The sequence below is a fragment of the Macaca mulatta genome, chromosome 14 (assembly GCF_049350105.2).
Source record: "Macaca mulatta isolate MMU2019108-1 chromosome 14, T2T-MMU8v2.0, whole genome shotgun sequence".
NCBI lineage: Eukaryota > Metazoa > Chordata > Mammalia > Primates > Cercopithecidae > Macaca > Macaca mulatta.
In genome coordinates this window covers 7,737,515-7,757,815 of record NC_133419.1, presented here as the reverse complement: position 1 = coordinate 7,757,815, position 20,301 = coordinate 7,737,515, and the positions used below count along the sequence as shown (strand labels likewise).

The 20,301-nt window shown below is 44.9% G+C and overlaps 3 protein-coding genes and 1 long non-coding RNA gene across 16 annotated transcripts in view; 2 read left to right on the top strand and 2 right to left on the bottom strand.

Annotated features, from left to right (window-relative positions):
• LOC713490 (RNA-binding protein 4) overlaps positions 1 to 9,423 on the top strand; it is a 32,480-nt gene extending 23,057 nt beyond the window's left edge. For 4 of the 5 annotated variants that reach the window (XR_001439352.3, XR_013403533.1, XM_015113624.3 and 1 more), the window contains one exon: positions 6,885 to 9,423. Coding sequence is in view for 2 of the 5 variants with exons in the window: in XM_015113624.3 (XP_014969110.2) it covers positions 6,885 to 6,994 (110 nt within the window). In the remaining 3 variants the exon portion in view is untranslated. Of the gene's footprint in view, positions 1 to 1,500; positions 1,622 to 6,884 lie in introns of all 5 variants that reach the window. The other variant, XR_013403532.1, reaches the window with a different exon arrangement.
• Positions 1 to 14,522, top strand: part of LOC144334109 (uncharacterized) — a 42,808-nt gene extending 28,286 nt beyond the window's left edge. The window contains exons 2-3 of one of the 2 annotated variants that reach the window (XR_013403539.1): positions 10,828 to 13,129; positions 13,706 to 14,522. This is a non-coding gene — a long non-coding RNA (uncharacterized LOC144334109). The remainder of the gene's footprint in view (positions 1 to 10,827; positions 13,130 to 13,705) is intronic. The other variant, XR_013403540.1, reaches the window with a different exon arrangement.
• Positions 1 to 19,748, bottom strand: part of MRPL11 (mitochondrial ribosomal protein L11) — a 248,991-nt gene extending 229,243 nt beyond the window's left edge. The window contains exon 1 of the mRNA XM_077960914.1: positions 19,652 to 19,748. The gene's annotated coding sequence lies outside the window, so the exon portion shown is untranslated. The remainder of the gene's footprint in view (positions 1 to 19,651) is intronic.
• RBM4B (RNA binding motif protein 4B) lies at positions 6,022 to 19,748 on the bottom strand. Of its 8 annotated transcripts, none has more exons than XR_001439353.3 (6): positions 19,662 to 19,748; positions 19,073 to 19,205; positions 18,554 to 18,977; positions 9,659 to 10,335; positions 7,301 to 7,522; positions 6,022 to 6,691 (listed from the first exon to the last, which is right to left on the bottom strand). XR_001439353.3 is itself a non-coding variant. In XM_015113627.3 (5 exons), exons 2-4 carry the CDS (start codon positions 19,094 to 19,096, stop codon positions 9,668 to 9,670), a joined length of 1,116 nt encoding a protein of 371 aa, XP_014969113.1. In that variant the 5' UTR covers positions 19,097 to 19,205; positions 19,662 to 19,748; the 3' UTR covers positions 6,022 to 6,609; positions 9,659 to 9,667. The 8 variants fall into 8 exon arrangements, 4 of the variants coding, with proteins under 4 accessions (XP_014969113.1, XP_014969118.1, XP_014969117.1 ...); XR_001439354.3 differs by having other exon boundaries at positions 6,022 to 6,609; XR_003722459.2 differs by lacking the exon at positions 19,073 to 19,205.
• Positions 19,749 to 20,301: the final 553 nt, after the last annotated feature.

The window sequence follows — 20,301 nt, the reverse complement described above, 5'->3', positions numbered from 1 at the left end:
TATTTCTGTTATTAACACTGATCCAGGTGCTAAAGACTCTTGATATCTCCAGTTCAAAACCTCTCTTCTGTGCTCAAGATTCAGGGATCTGGAGACCTAGTTGACATTTCTTCTTGGTTCTCTTTTTTTTTTTTTTTTTTGAGATGGAGTCTTACTCTGTTGCCCAGGCTGGAGTGCAGTGGCGTAATCTCGGCTCACTGCAACCTCCGCCTCCCGGGTTCAAGCTTCTGCCTCAGTCTCCTGAGTAGCTGGGACTACAGGCGTGTGCCACTACACCTGGCTAATTTTTGTATTTTTAGTACAGATGGGATCTCACCATATTGGCCAGGCTAGTCTCGAACTACTGACCTCGGGTTCCTCCTGCCTTGGCCTCCCAACATGCTGGGATTACAAGCATGAGCTATTGTGCCTGGCTGGTTTTCTTAATACACCTCCAACTTGGTACATCTGAGATAGAGCTCCGGAGACTTCCCACTCTAAAATCATTTCTCCTTCAGTCTTCCTTATCCCCTTCTCTTCCAGCCAGATTCCTGGTAGTCATTCTTACCCCCTCCCCAACCATTAGCAGCTGTTCACCATGTTTATATCACATGTTGCCTCTTTTCTTTATGTCTTTGCCACAGCCATAGTCTAGACCATGCTATCCTCTCCCACCAAGATGACTACAGTGACCTCCAGGTCTGTCTTTTTCTTATCCTTGTGTCTTCAAAGTATTCTCCATTTAGTAGCCAGAATGATCTTGTGAAATGTAAATCGGATGTTCCTTACTTAGAACCTTTCAGCAACTTCCAATTTTATCTAAAGTAAAATGCCCAATCCCTTAGTTTGATCGTGCCTTGCCTCTGTCACACTCTATTATCTCAGGCCCTTTTCCCTATTTATCTATCCTTTTCTGACCACACTGACTCTCCTTTCAGATCGTTGTATACACTGAGCTCTTTCCTGCCTCAGGGCCGTTTTTTTGTTTGTTTAATTAAATCTGGAAGGACCTTTCTCTTTACTGCTTTAGAGCTAACTTATCCTCAGATCTTAGCTTCAGGATCAAGTATCGGAATGCCCTCCTAAACCACCTGTAGCTTAGTAGGTATGTCCTCCCAGTATTCCCTGCCATTGGACCTATTTTGTGTAATTTGTGGTATTTGTCACAAATTCTTTTTCTTTTTTTTTCTTTTTGAGATGGAGTCTTTTTTTTTTTTTTTTTTTTTTGGAGACGGAGTCTTGCTCTGTCAGCCAGGCTGGAGTGCAGTGGCAGGATCTTGGCTCACTACAACCTCCGCCTCCCGGGTTCAAGTGATTCTCCTACTTCAGCCTACCAAATAGGTAGAATTACAGGCTCCTGCTTAATTTTTTGTATTTTTAGTAGAGACAGGGTTTTGCCATGTTGTCCAGGCTGGTCTCGAACTCCTGACCTCAGGTGATCTTCCCGCCTTGGCCTCCCAAAGTGCTGGGATTACAGGCGTGAGCCACCGCACCAGGCCACTAATTTCTTTTTTGTTTTAGACAGAGTCTCGCTCTGTTGCCCAGGCTGAAGTACGGTGGCACGATCTCGGCTCACTGCAATCTCCACCTCCCGGATTCAAGCGATTCTCTGCCTCAGCCTCCTGAGTAGCTGGGATTACAGGTGCGTGCCACCACGCCTGGCTAATTTTTGTATTTTTAGTAGAGACAGGGTTTCACCATGTTGGTCAGGCTGGTCTCGAACTCCTGACCTCGTGATCCACCCGCCTCGACCTCCCAAAGTGCTGGGATTACAGGCGTAGGTAGACCACTGCGCCCAGCCTAAACTTTCTAAACCTCAGTTGCTTAATTGCTGGGAGAGCCAGGATGCTACCTCATTGGGTTCTTGTGGATTTGCAGAGGTGACAGATACGCAGTTTGAATTTGGCCTGGATTCTCAAAGGCCCTGCAAACCTAAGGCACTTCAGATTGAATTCATCTTGTCAGATTTTTCACTCTTCCCCCACAAGTCCTGGAGCTGATTCTATCATTTCTTGCATTTCATTTCTCCTCAGCAGTAGAGCCTAGCTCTGGTCTGAAGAAAGATGAGATTGATCTTCCAACAAACTGACAGCTCTTCCCAGGAATATTTACTTCTCCCCTCCTTCCTTTTCCCGAATCTCCTAGGCCAGGTGACTTCCTGAGGACCAGGTTTGTAAGCAAAATCCCGACAAGCTATGAAACCAATCTGGGGCAAGTTGCTTCCCTTTCCTGGTCCATCTTTCAGGCAGCTGACCTTTTTCTGCCCTTAGGACAAGTTCCTAACAGTGCATTGAGTACCCTGAGGGTCTAGTGTCTTTCTGTGCCATGCCAGCTTCACTATGTATCTGGAAACCCAAGGAAGGGGGTAGATCTGAGGCTACAGAAACCACATATGCCTCATTCATCACCATGTTCCCACATCCTAGCTCATAGTAGGAATTCAAACAGCTGATAAATGAATTCAGGAGCTTTTAGTGTTGAGAGGCCTCATGGGACTCTGAAGTGGTCTATAGTAAGAAACTTGGTCTTGGTGAACTAAAGGAATTTTGTATTCACAATATGTAATTTCTCATATGAGAAGTAAAGTTTAGAAATAAAAACATTGGCCGGGTGCAGTGGCTCACGCCTGTAATCCCAGCATTTTGGGAGGCCGAGGCAGGTAGACCACCTGAGGTTGGGTGTTCAAGACCAGCCTGACCAACGTGGTGAAACTCCATCTCTACTAAAAATACAAAAATTCACCAGGCGTGGTGTCATGCGACTGTAATCCCAGCTACTGGGAAGGTTGAGACAGGAGAATTGCTTGAACCTGGGAGGCAGAGGTTGCAGTGAGCCGAGATCATAGCAGTGCACTCGAGCCTGGGCGACAGAGCGAGACTCCATCTTAAAAGAAAGAAACACATTTGTCTTACTCAACAGTCCTCTTTTGGGGTGAAAGGTTTTCTAAAATAAAAATTACACAATACTGCAGGGCTTTTTCTCTACCTATGAGTAGCTTATTTTACTACCTAACCATATGGTAACTCATTTTACCACAGTAGCCACAAATTGGATAGCACAGATATGGAACACTTCCATCACTGCCAGAAGTGTTATTGGGCAGTGATGATATAGAACTCTTCTGCATAAAAAAAATTTTTTTTTTTGAGACGTTGTCTTGCTGTGTCGCCCGGGCTGGAGTACAGTGGCGCGATCTCGGCTCACTACTAGCTCCGCCTCCCGGGTTCACGCCATTCTCCTGCCTCAGCCTCCTGAGTAACTGGGATTACAGGCGCCCGCCATCACACCCGGATAATTTTTTGCATTTTTAGTAGAGATGGGGTTTCACCGTGTTAGCCAGCATGGTCTCGATCTCCTGACCTCGTGATCTGCCCGCCTTAGCCTCCCAAAGATTACAGGCGTGAGCCACTGCGCCTGGCTAGAAAATTTTTTTTCTTGTTCTGCCAATGAGATAGAAATCAAGATATGTTTATTATTTACTTATTTTTTTTTGAGACAGAGTCTGTCACCCAGGCTGGAGTGCAGTGGTGCATTATCAGCTCACTGTAACCTCTGCCTCCTGGGTTCAAGTGATTCTTGTGCCTCAGCCTCCCCAGTAGCTGGGATTACAGGTACACACCACCATGCCCAGCTAAATTTTTTGTATTTTTAGTAGAGATGGGGTTTTGCCATGTTGCCCAGGCTGGTCTCAATTCTTGAGCTCAGGAAATCCACTCACCTCAGCCTCCCAAAGTGCTAGGATTACAGGCGTGAGCCATGCACCCGGCATATGTTAAACTTCCTATGTTAAATTGGTTGAAACCTAGCACGGAGAACCATCAGAGATTTTGCCGAGGCCAGCAAAATCTGCAGATTTTTTTTCTTGGCTCTGCATAGTGCCTTGCAGATCACAAGAAAATCCCAGCATCTTTGCCTTATTTTCTCTATTGTAAAACAGAGTCTTGCTTCCCTGGGGAATACTGAAGCTAACATGATGTACTTCACCACTGGTTGGAATGTGTGCATGGACAGGTTAACTTCTGTAGATTTGTCAGTCTGTTCCCCTAAGAAATGAGGGAAATTTTTTTTTTTTTTTTTTTTTTGAGACGGAGTCTCGCTCTGTCGCCCAGGCTGGAGTGCAGTGGCGCTATCTCGGCTCACTGCAAGCTCCGCCTCCTGGGTTTACGCCATTCTCCTGCCTCAGCCTCCCGAGTAGCTGGGACTACAGGCGCCCGCCACCTCGCCCGGCTAATTTTTTTTTTGTATTTTTAGTAGAGACGGGGTTTCATTGTGTTAGCCAGGATGGTCTCGATCTCCTGACCTCGTGATCCGCCCGTCTCGGCCTCCCAAAGTGCTGGGATTACAGGCTTGAGCCACCGTGCCCAGCCGAGGGAAAATTTTTGCTTCACCTGTCAAGATTAAGTATAAAATATGTGAAGTAAATGCTATATTATTGTAGGTAAAATTTCACATGTAGTCAAAATTTATACATCAACATTTCCATATGAAGTACAATAAAGCTTAAGTAGGGTTGAGTCCATCATTAAATGCGTTCTATGGGGATCTAAACAAAGATAAATAAGATGTCCGTGATCTAGAAGACATACGTGACTGCAAAATGTCACTGCTAATCATTAATATGTGATTTGCTTTTCTGCTTGGATTTTATTTTAGCCAAAGCCTAATCCTAGCAGAATATTAGCACCTTGGGAAGAGAGACCTCTTTTAATAGCTCATAAGTGAATTTAATTATTTTTTAAAAATTAAAAAAGGAGAAACACTGGAGAGGGGTGATAACTAAGCAATTTTTTTTTTTTAATATGAGCCAGAAAAATATGAAGTGAAATTGAGTTAACATGATAGGTCCTTGGAGAGAATCTGCTCAGCCTTTTTCTGATGCAGGGCTTATTCCTAGCACTACTAATCTGGATCTGTTAGCCTTTAAACTGGTTTAAGAGCAGCTCTGGTTAGAGAAAAGTAGCCTCACCACCAGCTGTAGCAAATTTAGAAATGTCTCAAGAATCTGGCTAACTTCCCATCACTTATTACTGAAGCCACAGCACTCACCTCACTAAATGCTTTTTTTTGTCGTTTTGGAGAAAGGGTCTCCCATTGCCCAGAATGGAGTGCAGTGGCACGATCACAGCTCACTGCAGCCTCAACCTCCTGGGCTCAAGAGAATCTCCCACCTCAGCCTCTTGAGTAGCTGCGATTACAGGCGTGCACCACCATGCCCAGCTAATTTTTTTTTTTTTTGAGATGGAGTATAGTGGTGCAATCTCGGCTTCCCGCGACCTCTGCCTCCTGGGTTCAAGCGATTCTCCTGCCTCAGCCTCCTAGGTAGCTGGGACTACAGGCACTTGCCACCATGCCTGCTTAATTTTTGTATTTTTAGTAGGGACGGGGTTTTGTCATGTTGGCCAGGCTGGTCTCAAACTCCTCAAGTGATCTGCCTGCCTCGGTCTCCCAAAATGCTGAGATTACAGGTGTGAGCCATTGCACCTGGCTAACTAATTTTGTTGTTTTTGTTTCTTTTGAGATGGAGTTTTGCTCGTTGCTCAGGCTGGAGTGCAATGGCGCAATCTTGGCTCACTGCAACCTCCGCCGCCTGGTTCAAGTGATTCTCCTGCCTCAGCCTCCTGAGTAGCTGGGATTACAGGCGCCTGCCACCATGCCCAGCTAATTTTTGTATTTTAGTAGAGATGGGGTTTCACCATGTTGGTCTCCCTGACCTCAGGTGATCCACCCACCTCGGCCTCCCAAAGTGCTGGGATTACAGCGTGAGCCACCATGCCCAGCCAGCCAACTAATTTTTATTTTTGGTAGAGACAGGGTTTCAACATGTTGCTTAGGCTGGTCTCGAACTTCAGTGGGCTTAAGTGATCCGCCCACCTCAACCTCCCAAGTGCTAAGATTACAGGTGTGAGCCACCACGCCTGGGCTTAAATTCTTCCTTCTATATGTAAATTTCTGACATCTATTAGTTTGAACTTTGTAGCTTAAGAACTAGGAGAGAATAAAAAGACTGTGGTGGTAAATAACAATCACAAACATAAAAAGATATTTAAGTGTTAGAAACGTTTATTTGTCAAAAAATTTAAAAAAAAAAAGGGAGGCGTGGAATAAAACAAGGGTAAATTTCAGCTAATGCTGTACCACGATCACAGGTCGGACATAAAAAAACAAAACAAAACAACAAAACCCCCAATGGTCCTAGCAATTTCAGAAGAGTAACTTCAATGTTAGAGTCCAGAGCTAACAGAAGAGTAAAAGGCTGCTTGCCACTACATGGTCATTTTAAAGGGAAAGGAGATGCTGCAGGTAGGCAGGGAGAAGGATTCAACTCCTAGGGAAAGCAAGATAAGAGGGGCTCCACTGCACAGGAAAAAGGGGATGCCAGCATAATCCTTACCTAGGGCTGCTCAGAGGCTGAGAATGTAAGGAACAGAGTGAAAGGCTACAGAGACTAGTTTCAGGAGGAAAGAAAAGTCAACTTAGAAGAATTAAATTAAGAAAGAAAACATAGTTGGTCACAAACTCCTTTTGTTTACTGAAACATGAAGCAATGGAAACATCCCGGCAAAGGGGACCGCGCGGAGCAAGTTCTCATATATGACCGCAGCCCGAGGGTTCAGTCCGCAATTATCCTACCTGAAAGAGAGCACAACACAAGAGGCTTACACAATGCCTGGAGAGCAGCCTGGCTCCGAGTACAAGCGCCCTGGGTCCCATCCTGTATTCCACGGGGGGGAAAAAAAGAACAAAACAAAACCAAGTCAGACTGGATCTAACTCATATCTTATGTAATTACCTAGGAGTCTATTAATAGCTATATATAGGAATCTACTTATGGCTATATAGGAAAAGATGCAATCTAGCTGAAGAATGTGTTGGTGATAAATACATCTTTCTTATCCATCTTTTAGGCAAGATAACCCCTGTGACAGAAGGCTACTGTTGCTGCAACAAAGGGCATACATACATTTTCAAGAACTGCAATTTAATTTTGGGGTCCAGGAAAAGCAGAAGATGCTGAGATGTCATATATGGCGAACTGCACTATTCTAAATGTGTTTTGTTTTAATCTTTCACAGTAAACAAGCTTTCAGAAATGGTCACAAGGGGTAGGATATCAAGGAGCAGCCAGTCATTCACCCAATTCCAACACACCTACATGTCACACTGTCACAGAGTTAGAGCCACAGTTCCAGTAGTTCCCCTAATTGACCAAATCTCCCTTGCCAAATCAAAAGAAGAAATCACTCCTAAAATTCTCTAATCCTTCTATTGATGATGGGAACTCCAGACACCAATGGCTGGGGGAAAAAAAAAGTTAACTCACACCAAGTTCCTCTACTTATTACAGACAAAGGGCCAAATCTTGGTCTTGATCTGTGCCAATCGACTTCAAAAGTTGTGACGTTCTTGGATCAGTTCTGCTAGGGTGAGACCCGAATTTGTATCCCCAACAGTTCTGGAGTATTTCATCCTGGCAGCCTCATTAACATCAGGCTCCTGGGACTGCAACCAACTCAGGGTTATTCAGTCCATTTGAGGTTCACACCTGGAAGGTAAGTTTCTTTAAAAGTCATCACTAAAAAGAGGTTAGTTGAACAACCACTGCTTGCAGTCAAAATTCATTTTAAAATGTCCTAGCAATACCTTTTGAAGACTACAATATATGAATTTAACATTTAACTTTGAAACATAAGAGAAACAGGTTATCTGATAGATTTATACCAGCTTACTTCAGAAGCATATCCCATCTCATGCTAGATCCAGCTGCATTAAAAGTAAAAATTAATGGCAAACTACAAATTTTAAGATCATTTGCTTCACACATAAACACAGACTGGGCTGCACGGTGGTCTCAAGAGATTTCAAGACTTGTTTACATGCATATAAGAATACAACTTATTACAGGTTCGTAACATTTGCTTCTCAATTCACATAAAAAAGCAAATTCCTTTTTTAATTTTTATTTATTTATTTATTTTTTTTTTTAAGAGAGAGAGGAGCCACTCTGTTGTCCAGGCTGGAATGCAGTGGCTAACTGCAGTCCTTCACTCCTGGGCTCAAGGGATCCTCCAGCCTCAGCCTCCTGAATAGTTGGGACTACAGGTGCGAGCCACTGTACACAGCTGCTTTGTTATCTTCTACATGAATACCAAAGGGATAAGTTAGGAACACCAGAAACTCAGTAGTAACTCACTTTAACCTTGCTTCTGGGGCTCCAAATGATGCTCATTTTCAAGGTACAAGAAAAACCATGAGAATGTAAAGTTGTCATAATGCCATTTCCACTCAGATGAAAAGATTTATCTATCTTTAGATACTCAAAATTATTCCTGGCATTTTAGCACTTTTGGTGCACATTTCCTGATATAGGAAATAGTAAAATTTCAGAGCCTATGGCATTGGCTTTCACCACCTATGCAATTTTCTACACATCTGAAAATTACCAGTTTATCTAACTTACCTAACTCCTGAAATGTTCCTCTCTTCAACAAAAAAAAACACAAAACAAAAATTGCTGGAAGAAATGGGAAGCATCCAGCTCTAAATGACAGCATAACAGGCTATGAAGAAATAGGGCTTAAGTGCCCATATAGAACAAGATGCTAGTCTAGATTACTAATAAGGACTCCATGGGGCAGAAGATCAAAACATTCAAGTAAATGTCTTAGAAGCAAACATTTGAAATTTATAGGACTTCCTCTGGCATGTAGGTATGATATTCGAAGAGTTTCCTTTGACGAAGGGTAATGACCCAAGAAGTAGTTTGTTTTTTTTGCTTTTTTTTTTTTTTAAAAAGGAGAGACAGGGTCTCACTCTGTTGCCCAGGCTAGAATACAGGGGTGTGATCATAGCTCACTGTGGCCTCTTTCAACTCCTGGGCTCAATTGATCCTTCCAACCTCAGCATTCTGAGTAGCTGGGATCACAGGTGCTCCCCATTACACCCTGCTAATTTAATTTTCTTTGTAGAGACAGGGTCTTGCTATGTTACCTAGGCTGGTCTTGAACTCCTGGGCTCAAGTGATCCTCCCGCCTCAGCCTCCCAGTGTTAGGATTACAGGCGTGAGCCACTGCCTCTGCCCTCAAGTAGCAATTTTATTAGCAAACTGTAAGCCTAAAGTAATGGTTAAAATTCTCACTGTGATATTAATTACTAAGCCCTGAACCTGTGCCCTTCAGCTTTACCATGGCAGTACTTCTGTAGTAGAGCGAGCACGGGTTTCGGAATCAGGCCCGTGTGTGAATTCTGACTCTATCTTCCATTTACCAAATGACTTTGGGCAAAGTACTTAACCTTTCTGAGGTTCCCTTCTCTGTAAAAGAATAAAATATTTCAGTCTTATCGTATAGATGATATATAAGAGAGCACGTAACAAATGTTAGATCTCTCAAATGTTTTTCTGTAACCCAAATATACTTACAACTGATTAAAGAATGTTCTATCAAATTGAATTTGTTGTTCTCTCAGAAGGAACAAGTTGGTTGGAGTCATACACTAACGCCTTGACAGGCCAAATGGAACTTGTGGCCTAAGCCAGAGAAATACTGAAGACTAACATGTAATTTGTACCTTTTGGATACTGTCCGGAGAGCAAAAAGTGGCTCTAGCCTCCTTTATGAAGCATGGGTCTCTTTCAAGGGAACTAAATGGAATCTTTTAACCATTCCCACCCATCTCTCACCTCCAGTTTTTAAAAGGCTGAGTACCGGGCTCGGTCCACATACTGCTCCCGTTCATACCGGGCCATGTCATACAGAGAATTCCGTGTAGCTGCTGAAGCCTGAGATAACTCACTCTCTGGCCCATAACCGTAGCCCTCTCCAACCGTGGGGAGCATGGCTGCAGCACGACGCAGTGGGCTCCTGTCCCTTCCATAGTAGGAGGAAGTGGTGGCCGCAGCAGCAGCCATAGCAGCTGAAGTGGCAGCAGCGCCAGAGTTTGGCAACAGGTGTCTGTCATAGGGATCAACAGAAGTAGAGTTGAGGTGGCTGGTCACAGTTGTGCTTTGGACTTGAGGCAGATGGGACATGGTCTGCTCTGCGTAGTTGTATGCAGAAGCCGCTGCCGCTGCTGCTACTGCCTCATAAGAGCGGACCCGGTATCGCTTATAGTAGTCGAGTGCTCCATATGCATCGTTGTAATACATGGATTCCCCATAGCCCATGGTGTAAGGTGTGCGAACTGCTCCATATTGTTCATTATACTGCTCAGTAAAGTCTGCCACACGACCCGTACGATCTACTGGGCACTCTTTGGACCAGTGCCCTTCTTTCCCACACCGATAGCAGCCACTCTGGTCTCCCATCCCAGGGGCAGTCCGAAGCCGGCTTGTGGACAACTGCACATGCATTCTTTTGCCTTGAGGAAACAGATGTAAGATTTATTTTAACTCATTGACATTCTTTTTCCTCCCCTAAATGAAAGTAAATTAGTTGTCACAAGACACACAGACACACACACCTGTGACCCTATTTCAGCAACCTCCTTTAAAAAGTAGTTGAAATTTTTTCTTTTCCTTTTTTTTTTTAAGACGGAGTTTCGCTCTTGTTGTCCAGGCTGGAGTGCAGTGGTGCAACCTCCACCTCCCAGATTCAAGCAATTCTTCTGCCTCAGCCTCCCGAGTAGCTGGGATTAGAGGCATGCACTGCCACGCCTGGCTAATTTTGTATTTTTGGTAGAGACAGGGTTTCTCCATGTTGTTCAGGCTGGTCTCAAACTCCCGACCTCAGGTGATCCGCCTGCCTCGGCCTCCCAAAGTGTTGGGATTACAGGCATGAGCCACCGTGCCTGGCCAGCAGTTGAAGTTTTAATACAGATGAGAGCTAGAAAATTTGATTTTTCAGAGACTAGTCAATACTTTCTACTTAGGCCAGGAGTAGACCAGACTCACTCCTGCTTCTGTCTCCACAACTTTCCTTTTTCCCCTTAAACACAACAATTGGAAAAGTTTCAACTTCTCACTGCTAAGACTTTATTACTTGTAATGATTCAAATTCTACCAATACTTTCAAAATCAACCAACAAAATCTCAGTTAAGTCAGATTTGGAAGGCATCTTGCCCATCTCTCACTGACTGACTGAGGATCTCGTAAGGCCTGAGCATTTACTATTGCTTAAAAACCACATCAGTCATCTGTCCATCTTGTTTCCTCCAGCTATTTTTGCAGATGTCACCAGAAGGCTCCCAATCATGGGCACATGAACCATATCTGGCTTGTCATCTGCTTCATCTCTAGTATCTCTGGGAGTTATAAGACCTTCCAGATGTCAACTCAGTCCCACCCCTACAAGGCTACTGTGGAAAGCTACCTGACCAACGTCTCTCAACAACAAGAATTAGATCTTAAAACAGTACTGGTTTCTTAGGGACAGTGTGTTGACATGTAATGAAATGACTGGCATTTCATCCTGCCATGTAACTTACAATTCTTTATAGGGATTAACTACTAGTTAGAAAAATGCAGCATTTGCCTAGAGACCTTAAGAACACATACAAATGGGCCACATCCATTTCGGCTGCCAGGAAATGACCAGCAGTGAGGAACAGCTAAGAGAAGAAACAATCTTTGCTCAGGGATTGTGAACCACCAAACCCAGGGACCCTTACTGATGAAAGCATCTGAAGTCTTTAAAAGCAGTTAAAGAAAAAGAGTAGTCCCAGGTTGCACAAGACTCTCCTGGAGATCAAGTCAGTGCTTTCCAAATTGTAGCCAAAAGAAAATGCAAGGGAGGCTGAGGCAGGAGAATCGCTTGAACCCGGGAGGTGGAAGTTGCAGTGAGTAGAGATCGTGCCACTGCACTCCAGCCTGGGCAATAGTGTGAAACTCCATCTCAAAAAAAAAGAAAGAAAGAAAACGCAGTCAGCACAGATACAGAGAACAGGGGCTTCTCATTACTCTTAAGGACTGCTCAGAACAAATCCCCCCCCTCTGCAATCAGCAAGTTGCTCTCTCTTTAACAGACCTTGTTCTGGATGCAGCTATGTGAGAGGAAGCCTTGTGCTCCACCATCCTGTTGGAAATAGCCCGATTCAGGACGGCAGCAGAACAGTGCCATGCACTGACCCTGAGAGGGGAGTGGGTTAGTGCAGTAATATAACTTTAGTCAAATTCATTTTGCCCAATGTCAAAGAGTCCTATCACTCCAGTTTCTAGCAGAAACAAAAGTGCTCAGGCTTTATACCTCCAACTGCTAGCAGACAGGCAGCATCCACTATCACTGATAGCAGACACCCAAAAAGGCACTAAATATCTAAAAGCATTTTGCCATCCCATTGTTTTCAGAGATTTAAATACTCCTAATTGTTCGAAGTTAGGGGCCACAATGCTACAATTTGAACAGAAACACAGATTTCTGCCACCATTTATATCTCAAATGCAGAGTTCCCTATAATTTAGACTAAAAGATTATAAATGACTTGGCTTTCAAATACACATGATGACATTAAGCTATGTGACAGACACAAACTATGCTCCAATTGCGAAGTCAGAGTGACCATGACAGTCTAAAAAAGAGCCAATCCAGAGACCTAAAAGTAACATTTTTAACAAAAAAATTCAATTAAATTTGCACTTTTATAGATTCTGGGTCCATTTTTTGGAGAAACAAAATCCAGCAACTTTACCTTGATGTTTTTTTAACTAAATCCAATCTTCATTCCTGCATTTATTTAGAGGGTGGGAACTCAAGTTTCTATCTGTGGCAAAATCTACCTCTGTGTAGTTGTGAAAAGGATGCAGGTATCAATTTTTTGTTTATTTTTTGAGACATAGTCTTGCTCTGTCACCCAGGCTGGAGTGCAGTGGCGCAATCTCGGCTCACTGCAACCTCCACCTCCCAGGTTCAAGCAATTCCCTGCCTCAGCCTCCTGAGTAGCTGGGATCATAGGCACCCATCACCACTGGTGTGATTCTTAAGCAATTTTTGTATTTTTAGCAGCGATGGGGTTTCACCATGTTGGCCAGGCTGGTCTTGAACTCGACTTCCTGATCCACTCGCCTCGGCCTCCCAAAGTGCTGGGATTACAGGCATGAGCCACTGCGCCCGGCCCAATTTTTCAACCTAGAACTAAAAAAATCTGTAATAGAGGTGACAGGTTTAAAAAAAAAATTTTCAAACAGTTTCTCCAAGCTGGGTGCGGTAGCTCATACGTGTAATCCCAGCACTTTGGGAGGCCGAGGTGGGCCAATCACCTGAGGCCAGAAGTTTGAGACCAGCCTGGCCAACACGGTGAAATCCTATCTCTACTAAAAAAATATAAAACATTAGCTGGGCTTGGTGGCACATGCCTGCAGTCCCAGCTACTTAGGAGGCTGAGGCACAAGAATCACTTGAACCTGGGAGGCGGAGGCTGCAGCGAGCTGAGATTGTGTCACTGCACTCCAGCCTAAGCAACAGAGCAAGACTGTCTCAAAAAAAAAAAAAAAAAAAACCACAAAAAAACCCAAAACAACCACAGTCTTTCCAATGGTTATAATTTGTTTTTATTAATTATTATTATTACTTTTTGAGACAAGTATCTTGCTCTGTTGCCCAGACTGGAGTGCAGTGGCGCAATCTCGGCTCATTGCAACTTCTGCCTCCTGGGCTCAAGCAATTCTCCTGCGTCACTCTCCTAAGTAGCTGGGACTGCAGGTGCACGCTACCACACCTGGCTAGTTTTTTCTATTTTTAGTGGAGACAAGGTTTCACCATGTTGGCCAGGCTGGTCTCAAACTCCTGAGCTCAGGTGATCCGCCTGCCTCGGCCTCCCAAAGGGCTGGGATTACAGGTATAAGCCACTGCATCCAGCCTAGCCTTTTAATTTAAATACCCTAAAGTTTTAAAAATAATTGAAAAAGACTATGCTTCTCTATTATTATACCTTAAGGAACCAGGGCAAAGAAAAATGAAAGATTAATTCTTCTACTCTACTACACTTGGACAGGCCAAAAGCTTAAAGATTTCCTGAGACTTCCAAAAGTTACTGAAGTTTGTTGCCAACATTTTCCAGAAAACCAGCCCAATAATAGTGTTTTATTTTGAAAGCTGTAACAGAAAAGAGCATTAAAATGCTGAGAAGTGGGAAACCTGGGGTCTTAATTTCTAAGCACCTATCAAGTGCCATGATCCAGAAAATATTGGGGATGTAGCTAATACAGAGTAGCATTCTGACTTAATGCTTGTTTACATATAGGGCAAAAAAAAAAAAGACACCTGAACTCTCACATATTCTTCCCAATTAAGCTGCCTGATTGTTATTTGGGAATAGCTTCTTTAGGTCTTCCAATACCAACCGTGTGTGCTAAGGAAGTAAGTTGAGTTCACTGCTGGCTGTAGAAAGGAAACAGATCCTGAAAGAGTAAGGTAAACTCAGATTCTGCTACTTCCTTTTAGAAGTCATACAATGCAAAAAGCCTCAATGGCAGCCATTAACATATAGAAATAAAGGTTCAAAAGAACTTTTTTGTTGGTTCGTTTGAGACTGAGTCTTGCTCTGCTGCCCAGGCTAGAGTGCGGTGGCGCGGTCTCAGCTCACTGCAACCTCCGCCTCTAGGTTCAAGTGAGTCTCCTGCCTCAGCCTCCTGAGTAGCTGGGATTACAGGCGTGTTTGTATTTTTAGTAGAGACAGGGTTTCACCATGTTGACCATGCTAGTCTCCAACTCCTGACCTCAAGTGATCCCCCTGCCTCGGCCTCCCAGAGTGCTGCGATTACAGGTGTGAGCCACCTCACCCGGGCTCAAATGGCCCTTTAAGAGGCCATGTTCATTGGTAGACAACTGAAAAGAACTTAAATTGAAACGTATCAAACTGGTATCCAGATTGCATTTTCTGTAAAACTACAACTTACTATCCAATGCTAAGCTTGCTCTTGTCATCTGGGAGAAAAAAACCAGAGCTGGTTATAAAAATGTCTCTATCTATAACTAGGAGGAGAGTGCTCTCTCCAGAGGAGCCAAGTTAAGAACATGAAAACCAAATACAGGATTTTTCTTTTCCTATTCATTTTAGTGTCTGCACTTTCTAAGGAAGTGATGTTTTAAAAAAATCTTATAGATCCATTGCATTATTCAGATACTCACTTCTTAATTATACCTGCCTTATTAAAATACATATTCATCCTAAGCCAACTCCCCCAAGTTAACCGATTTTTTTTTTTTTTCTTAAATTAACTTCAGGTAGCTTTTCTTTTTTTTTTTTTTTTTTTTTGAGACGGCGTCTTGCTTTGTCGCCGAGGCTGGAGTGCAGTGCCACGATCTTAGCTCACTGCAAGCTCCGCCTCCCGGGTTCACGCCATTCTCCTGCCTCAGCCTCCCATGTAGCTGGGACTACAGGCACCCGCCACCATGCCCAGCTAATTTTTTTTTGTATTTTTAGTAGAGATGGGGTTTCACCGTGTTAGCCAGGATGGTCTCGATCTCCTGACCTCGTGATCCGCCCACCTCGGCCTCCCAAACTGCTGGGATTACAGGCGTGAGTCACTGCATCCGGCCCTAACTTCAGGTAGCTTTTCTTTCATTAAGATAGTTTGGCCTGTAATCTTAGCACTTTGGGAGGCCAAGTAACTGATTTTTCTTACACATATTTTTGTCCTTTTCCTTTTTTTTTTTTTGTTTTTTTGTTTTGTTTTGAGATGGAGTCTTGCTCTGTCGCCAGGCTGGAGTGTAGTGGCACAATCTCAGCTCACCGCAACCTCTGCCTCCCAGGTTCAAGCGATTCTGCTGGCTCAGCCTCCCAAGTAACTGGGACCACAGGCGTGCACCACCACGCCCAGCTAATTTTTGTATTTTAGTAGAGACGGGGTTTCACCATGTTAGCCAGGATGGTCTCGATCTCTTGACCTTGTGATCCCCCTGCCTTGGCCTCCCAAAGTGCTGGGATTACAGGCGTGAGCCACGGCACCCAGCCTGTCCTTTTCCTTTTATTCAGTTGTATTAAATATATATATGTGTATATATATATATATATATTTTTTTTTTTTGAGGCGGAGTCTTCACTCTGTCGCCCAGGCTGGAGTGCAGTGGCACCATCTCGGCTCACTGCAAGCTCCGCCTCCCGGGTTCGCGCCATTCTCCTGCCTCAGCCTCACGAGTAGCTGGGACTACAGGCGCCCGCCACCGCGCCCGGCTAATTTTTTGTATTTTAGTAGAGACGGGGTTTTCACCGTGTTAGCCAGGATGGTCTCGATCTCCTGACCTCGTGATCCACCCGCCTCGGCCTCCCAAAGTGCAGGGATTACAGGCATGAGCCACCGCGCCCGGCCGTATATATATATTTTTTTCTTTTTCTTTTTTTTTTTGAGACGGAGTCTCGCTCTGTCGCCCAGGCTGGAGTGCAGTGGCCGCATCTCAGCTCACTGCAAGCTCCGCCTCCCGGGTCTATGCCATTCTCCTGCCTCAGCCTCCCGAGTAGCTGGGACTACAGGCGCCCGCCACCTCACCCGGCTAGTTTTTTGTATTTTTTAGTAGAGACGGGGTTTCACCGTATTTAGCCAGGCTGGTCTCGATCTCCTGACCTTGTGATCCGCCCGTCTCGGCCTCCCAAAGTGCTGGGATTACAGGCTTGAGCCACCGCGCCCGGCCTTTTTTTTTCTTTTTTGAGAAGGAGTCTCTCTGTTGCCCAGACTGGAGTGCAGTGGCACGATCTCGGTTCACTGCAACCTCTACCTCCCAGGTTCAAGCGATTCTCCTGTCTCAGCCTCCTGAGTAGCTGGGATTACAGGCACACACTACCACGCCTGGATAGTTTTTCTGTATTTTTAGTAAGTGATGGGATTTCACCATGTTGGCCAGGCTGGTCTCGAACTCCAGAATTAACTGTATTAAATATATTTAAAAGGCAAGGGCATTCTGTATTACATTACTAGAATACCTCTGCAGTTTGTACCCAACTTTACATTCTTTTACATTTTGCTCATCACCTGTCAGGAGAAAACCCTCCTTCCCCAGTCTCCACTGTCCATCATGATGATCTCCCCCATCAAATGAAAATAATTAAGAATACTTTTAAAAGCTGAAAATGCAACAACATTCCAAAATAAGAAAAAGAAAAACAAATGTAAGAAAAGCAAATAAGGAAAGCTTCACTATCACTTTCAATAATTTTCTAACCAGAAGAGAAACACTCATGGTTGCAAACAGCAATCACCTGTCATCATATAGCGCCTTTTACTGTCAAAACACTTTCACATCTATTCATTCTAGCTCCACTACAATCCTGTGAGGGAGGTACAGTAGGGATCATTAACTCTATAAGTGGGGACAATACTAGTGAGGAAAATGAAGCAGAGAGATGTTAAAACACTTGTCCAAGGTCACACACTAGTTAATGGTAGCAAGTATCTGCAACCTTTGCCCTATGCTTTAAAGAGCAGCTAAAGGCCAAGGCATTACTGGCTGAAGCCAGAGATACCTGATGGTGCTCTGATCTCCACTATGCAAACTTTCTTACCCTTCTCTGGCCAACTTTTCCTCTTCTCCCATTATTTATTTTCTCATTCTGTTTTTCAGGTTTAACAGAGGATCCAAAAGTACTTCTTAACAACCCCTTTAATGACACTCAGGGCAAAAACGGTGTTGACTTAGGAACCGCAAAAGTGGCTATGAACATGAGGTCCAAGACGATACTATTACCAAAACACTTGTAGAACAGTGCTATCCAAAAGAATGTTCTATGATGATGGAAATGTTCTGTGTCTCTATTAACACGGTAGCCACAGGCATCATGACTACTGAGTGCGTGAAACGTGTCTGGTATACACCTGAAAAATTGAATTTTAAATTTTATCTAATCTTAGTTAATTTCAATTTACTAAACCACATGTAGTTACCATATTAGCACAGTTCTAGAGTCTTCTGACAACCTCTTGTGGTATTAGTGACAACATAAGTACCTTTATCATCAGTATAAATAGTATGATGCTTTTACTGGAATTTCTTCAGAAGCGGGACCATCATTCTCATTTAGTCTGATATGTTTAGAAATTTCTTTTTCTTAGGGTTAAATAATAGTAGGTGGAGCAGAACACTCCATGGCATGTTTTTTGACTCTGCTTGAATAGATTGCACAAATCTGAGCAACCAAAAGATACTCCCGCAGATCGACTTGCCACCCAGATTTAGAATATAGGGCTTCCTCTAGATGTCTTTTTTCTTCTTTCCCACCAGTATCCATCACCCAAAGCAGTAAAGAATATAAATCTTAAGCACTTAAACCCTCAAATATAAGGCTTCCCGATCATAACTAAAGACACAGGTAAGCCACAGACCTTTATCCTCCCTTCTCTCATGAGGTACTCGTTTCCCCAAGCAGATTACACCTCCAACAGCACTCGAATGAATGCAAGAATCTCGCAGGATAAAGTAACCCACAGTCTGCGATTCTATGCAGTCGGTGAGCAACATCTTAGCAAACCTGAAAAGGGGAAGTGTTTGCTTCCCCAGAGGTAAACTATGCTTAAGAGCGGAAAACATAATCTATTATTTCCAGCTAAAACAGAATGAAAGAGACCACCCTGCCAGTTCTATAGTCTTGTGTTCTTGCCTGTCTTGAGCTAGACCCCACTCGGCTCTACTACCCAGGCCCAGAGCAGTTCACCTTGAAACTCTGTGTTGTCAAGGCCCCTGATGGCCTCCACTGCATCCTCTGCCCGCTCCATGTGTACGAAGGCATAATCTTTCACGATGTCACATTCGATGACCGGACCATACTCCTCAAACTTGGCTCGAAGCTCTTGGTTGGTACAAGTGGGGCTGATGTTACCCACGTGTAACTTGGTTGAAGCTTTGCTCTTATTCTTGCTGGCTTCCACGTTGATGTTCACCCCATGAAGCTTGTAATGGTGCAGGTTGCGTATGGCATCCTCAGCTGCCGTCTTGTCTTCTATGTGCACAAAGCCATAGTTCTTAATGATGTCACATTCCAGCACCTTCCCATACTGTTCGAAAAGAGAGCGAATCTCCTGCTCTGTGGCCTCCCGGGGCAGGTTTCCGATGAACAGCTTCACCATCCTGACAAGAGCCTGGGAGAGAAAAACAAGATTTCAAAAGTCAGGGGTGTGGTGGGAAATTTCGGTGCACTGCAGCATTTTCATCTAATCCTCCAAAGTTCTTGCACCTTCAGAGACCCTCGCATAGACATTCATTATTCTTCCTCAGTAGAAGGGCGGTTTGTTCTTGAGAAGTGCGAACTATGTGTGACATGGAAACAGGAGGTCGAGGGTCAGCATGCATAGCACAGTCTATCACCTCTGTGAAATGGAGCGCAATGAAATACCAGAATTAGCTGTTTAATGTCTTAAAATGAGGAAAGAGAAAAGCCCAAGCAAAGGCAAGGGGTATCTATCGCAGTGCGCCTGGTAACAAGGTTTTGGAGGGAAATCTGTGTACCTCTCCTCCACGCACTAGCACCTTTCAAGATACACTAAAAGGAAAAAAGTCCCCTTTCCCTCTAACCGGGACCAACCACCCGCCCCCCAGCGGCCCACCCTCCAGCTTCTTCGCTCCAACAAAGACTCGACCCGACCCCTGCCCCGCCTCCTTCCGGAGACCCGGTCCCGCCTCCTCCCGTTGTCTCCCCGGACCTCCCGCAGCAAAATGAGAAACCCAAATCCCCGCCATGCCTTCTGCAGGAGGCCCGGCCCGGCCCGGCCCGCCCCGCCCCGCCCCCGAGCTCCCCACATCACACACACAAGACCCCCTCGCACCTCCGGGTGGCGGCGGCGGCGGCGGCGGCTCCCGCGTCAGGGAGAACCCTACAAAATGGCGACGGGCGCTCGAGCCTCGACGCGACCGGGCCCTTTCTCGCGGGCCAGCTCACGCACCGGCTCACGCACGCGCGAGTACGCGCTGCTTCCCTCCCCTTCCCCTCGCGGGAGCCGAGTGACCAATCGCGAGGCTGCATACAAATGACCTCGCAACACGGGGGCGGGGCCTCTTGGTGGCGGCACAGCGCCGCGGAGGTCAGCCCACCCCCAGCCCCAGCCAGCCAGTCATCACCCTGGAAAGGATCGCCACTCCTGCGTCAGAGGGGCTCTGGACGCAACCACTGCCTAGAAAAGCGGAGGCCCCGGGGAGTCACTCACCATCACAATGGGTCCTGCTATTGGGCCCTCTGAGGAGGCCGGAGAGCTAATGACAAAGGGGAATCTCCCCGAGGGCCCTAAAAAGGGGCTTTCGTAGCGGGCTGGCCGGCCTCTGTGGCAGCTTGGGGCAACATTTCAGAAATACAGGCGCGCCACATTTTAAGCAAAACTAGTCATTGTTTTGTAGCGCTTTAAACATTATTTTAGTGTTTCATTACAGACGTGTTATTTATTGGTACGGAAACTGAGAACGAAGGGGCAG

What these genes read in the sequence shown, in the direction of transcription:
- RBM4B (XM_015113627.3), bottom strand. Translation starts at nt 19,096, where the DNA reads ATGTCTATGCGAGGGTCTCTGAAG. An exon ending in CTATGCGAGGGTCTCTGAAG is followed by an intron (nt 18,978 to 19,072) that starts GTGCAAGAACTT and finishes TTTCTCTCCCAG; the next exon opens with GCTCTTGTCAGGATGGTGAA. An exon ending in TGACAACACAGAGTTTCAAG is followed by an intron (nt 10,336 to 18,553) that starts GTGAACTGCTCT and finishes TGTTTCCTCAAG; the next exon opens with GCAAAAGAATGCATGTGCAG.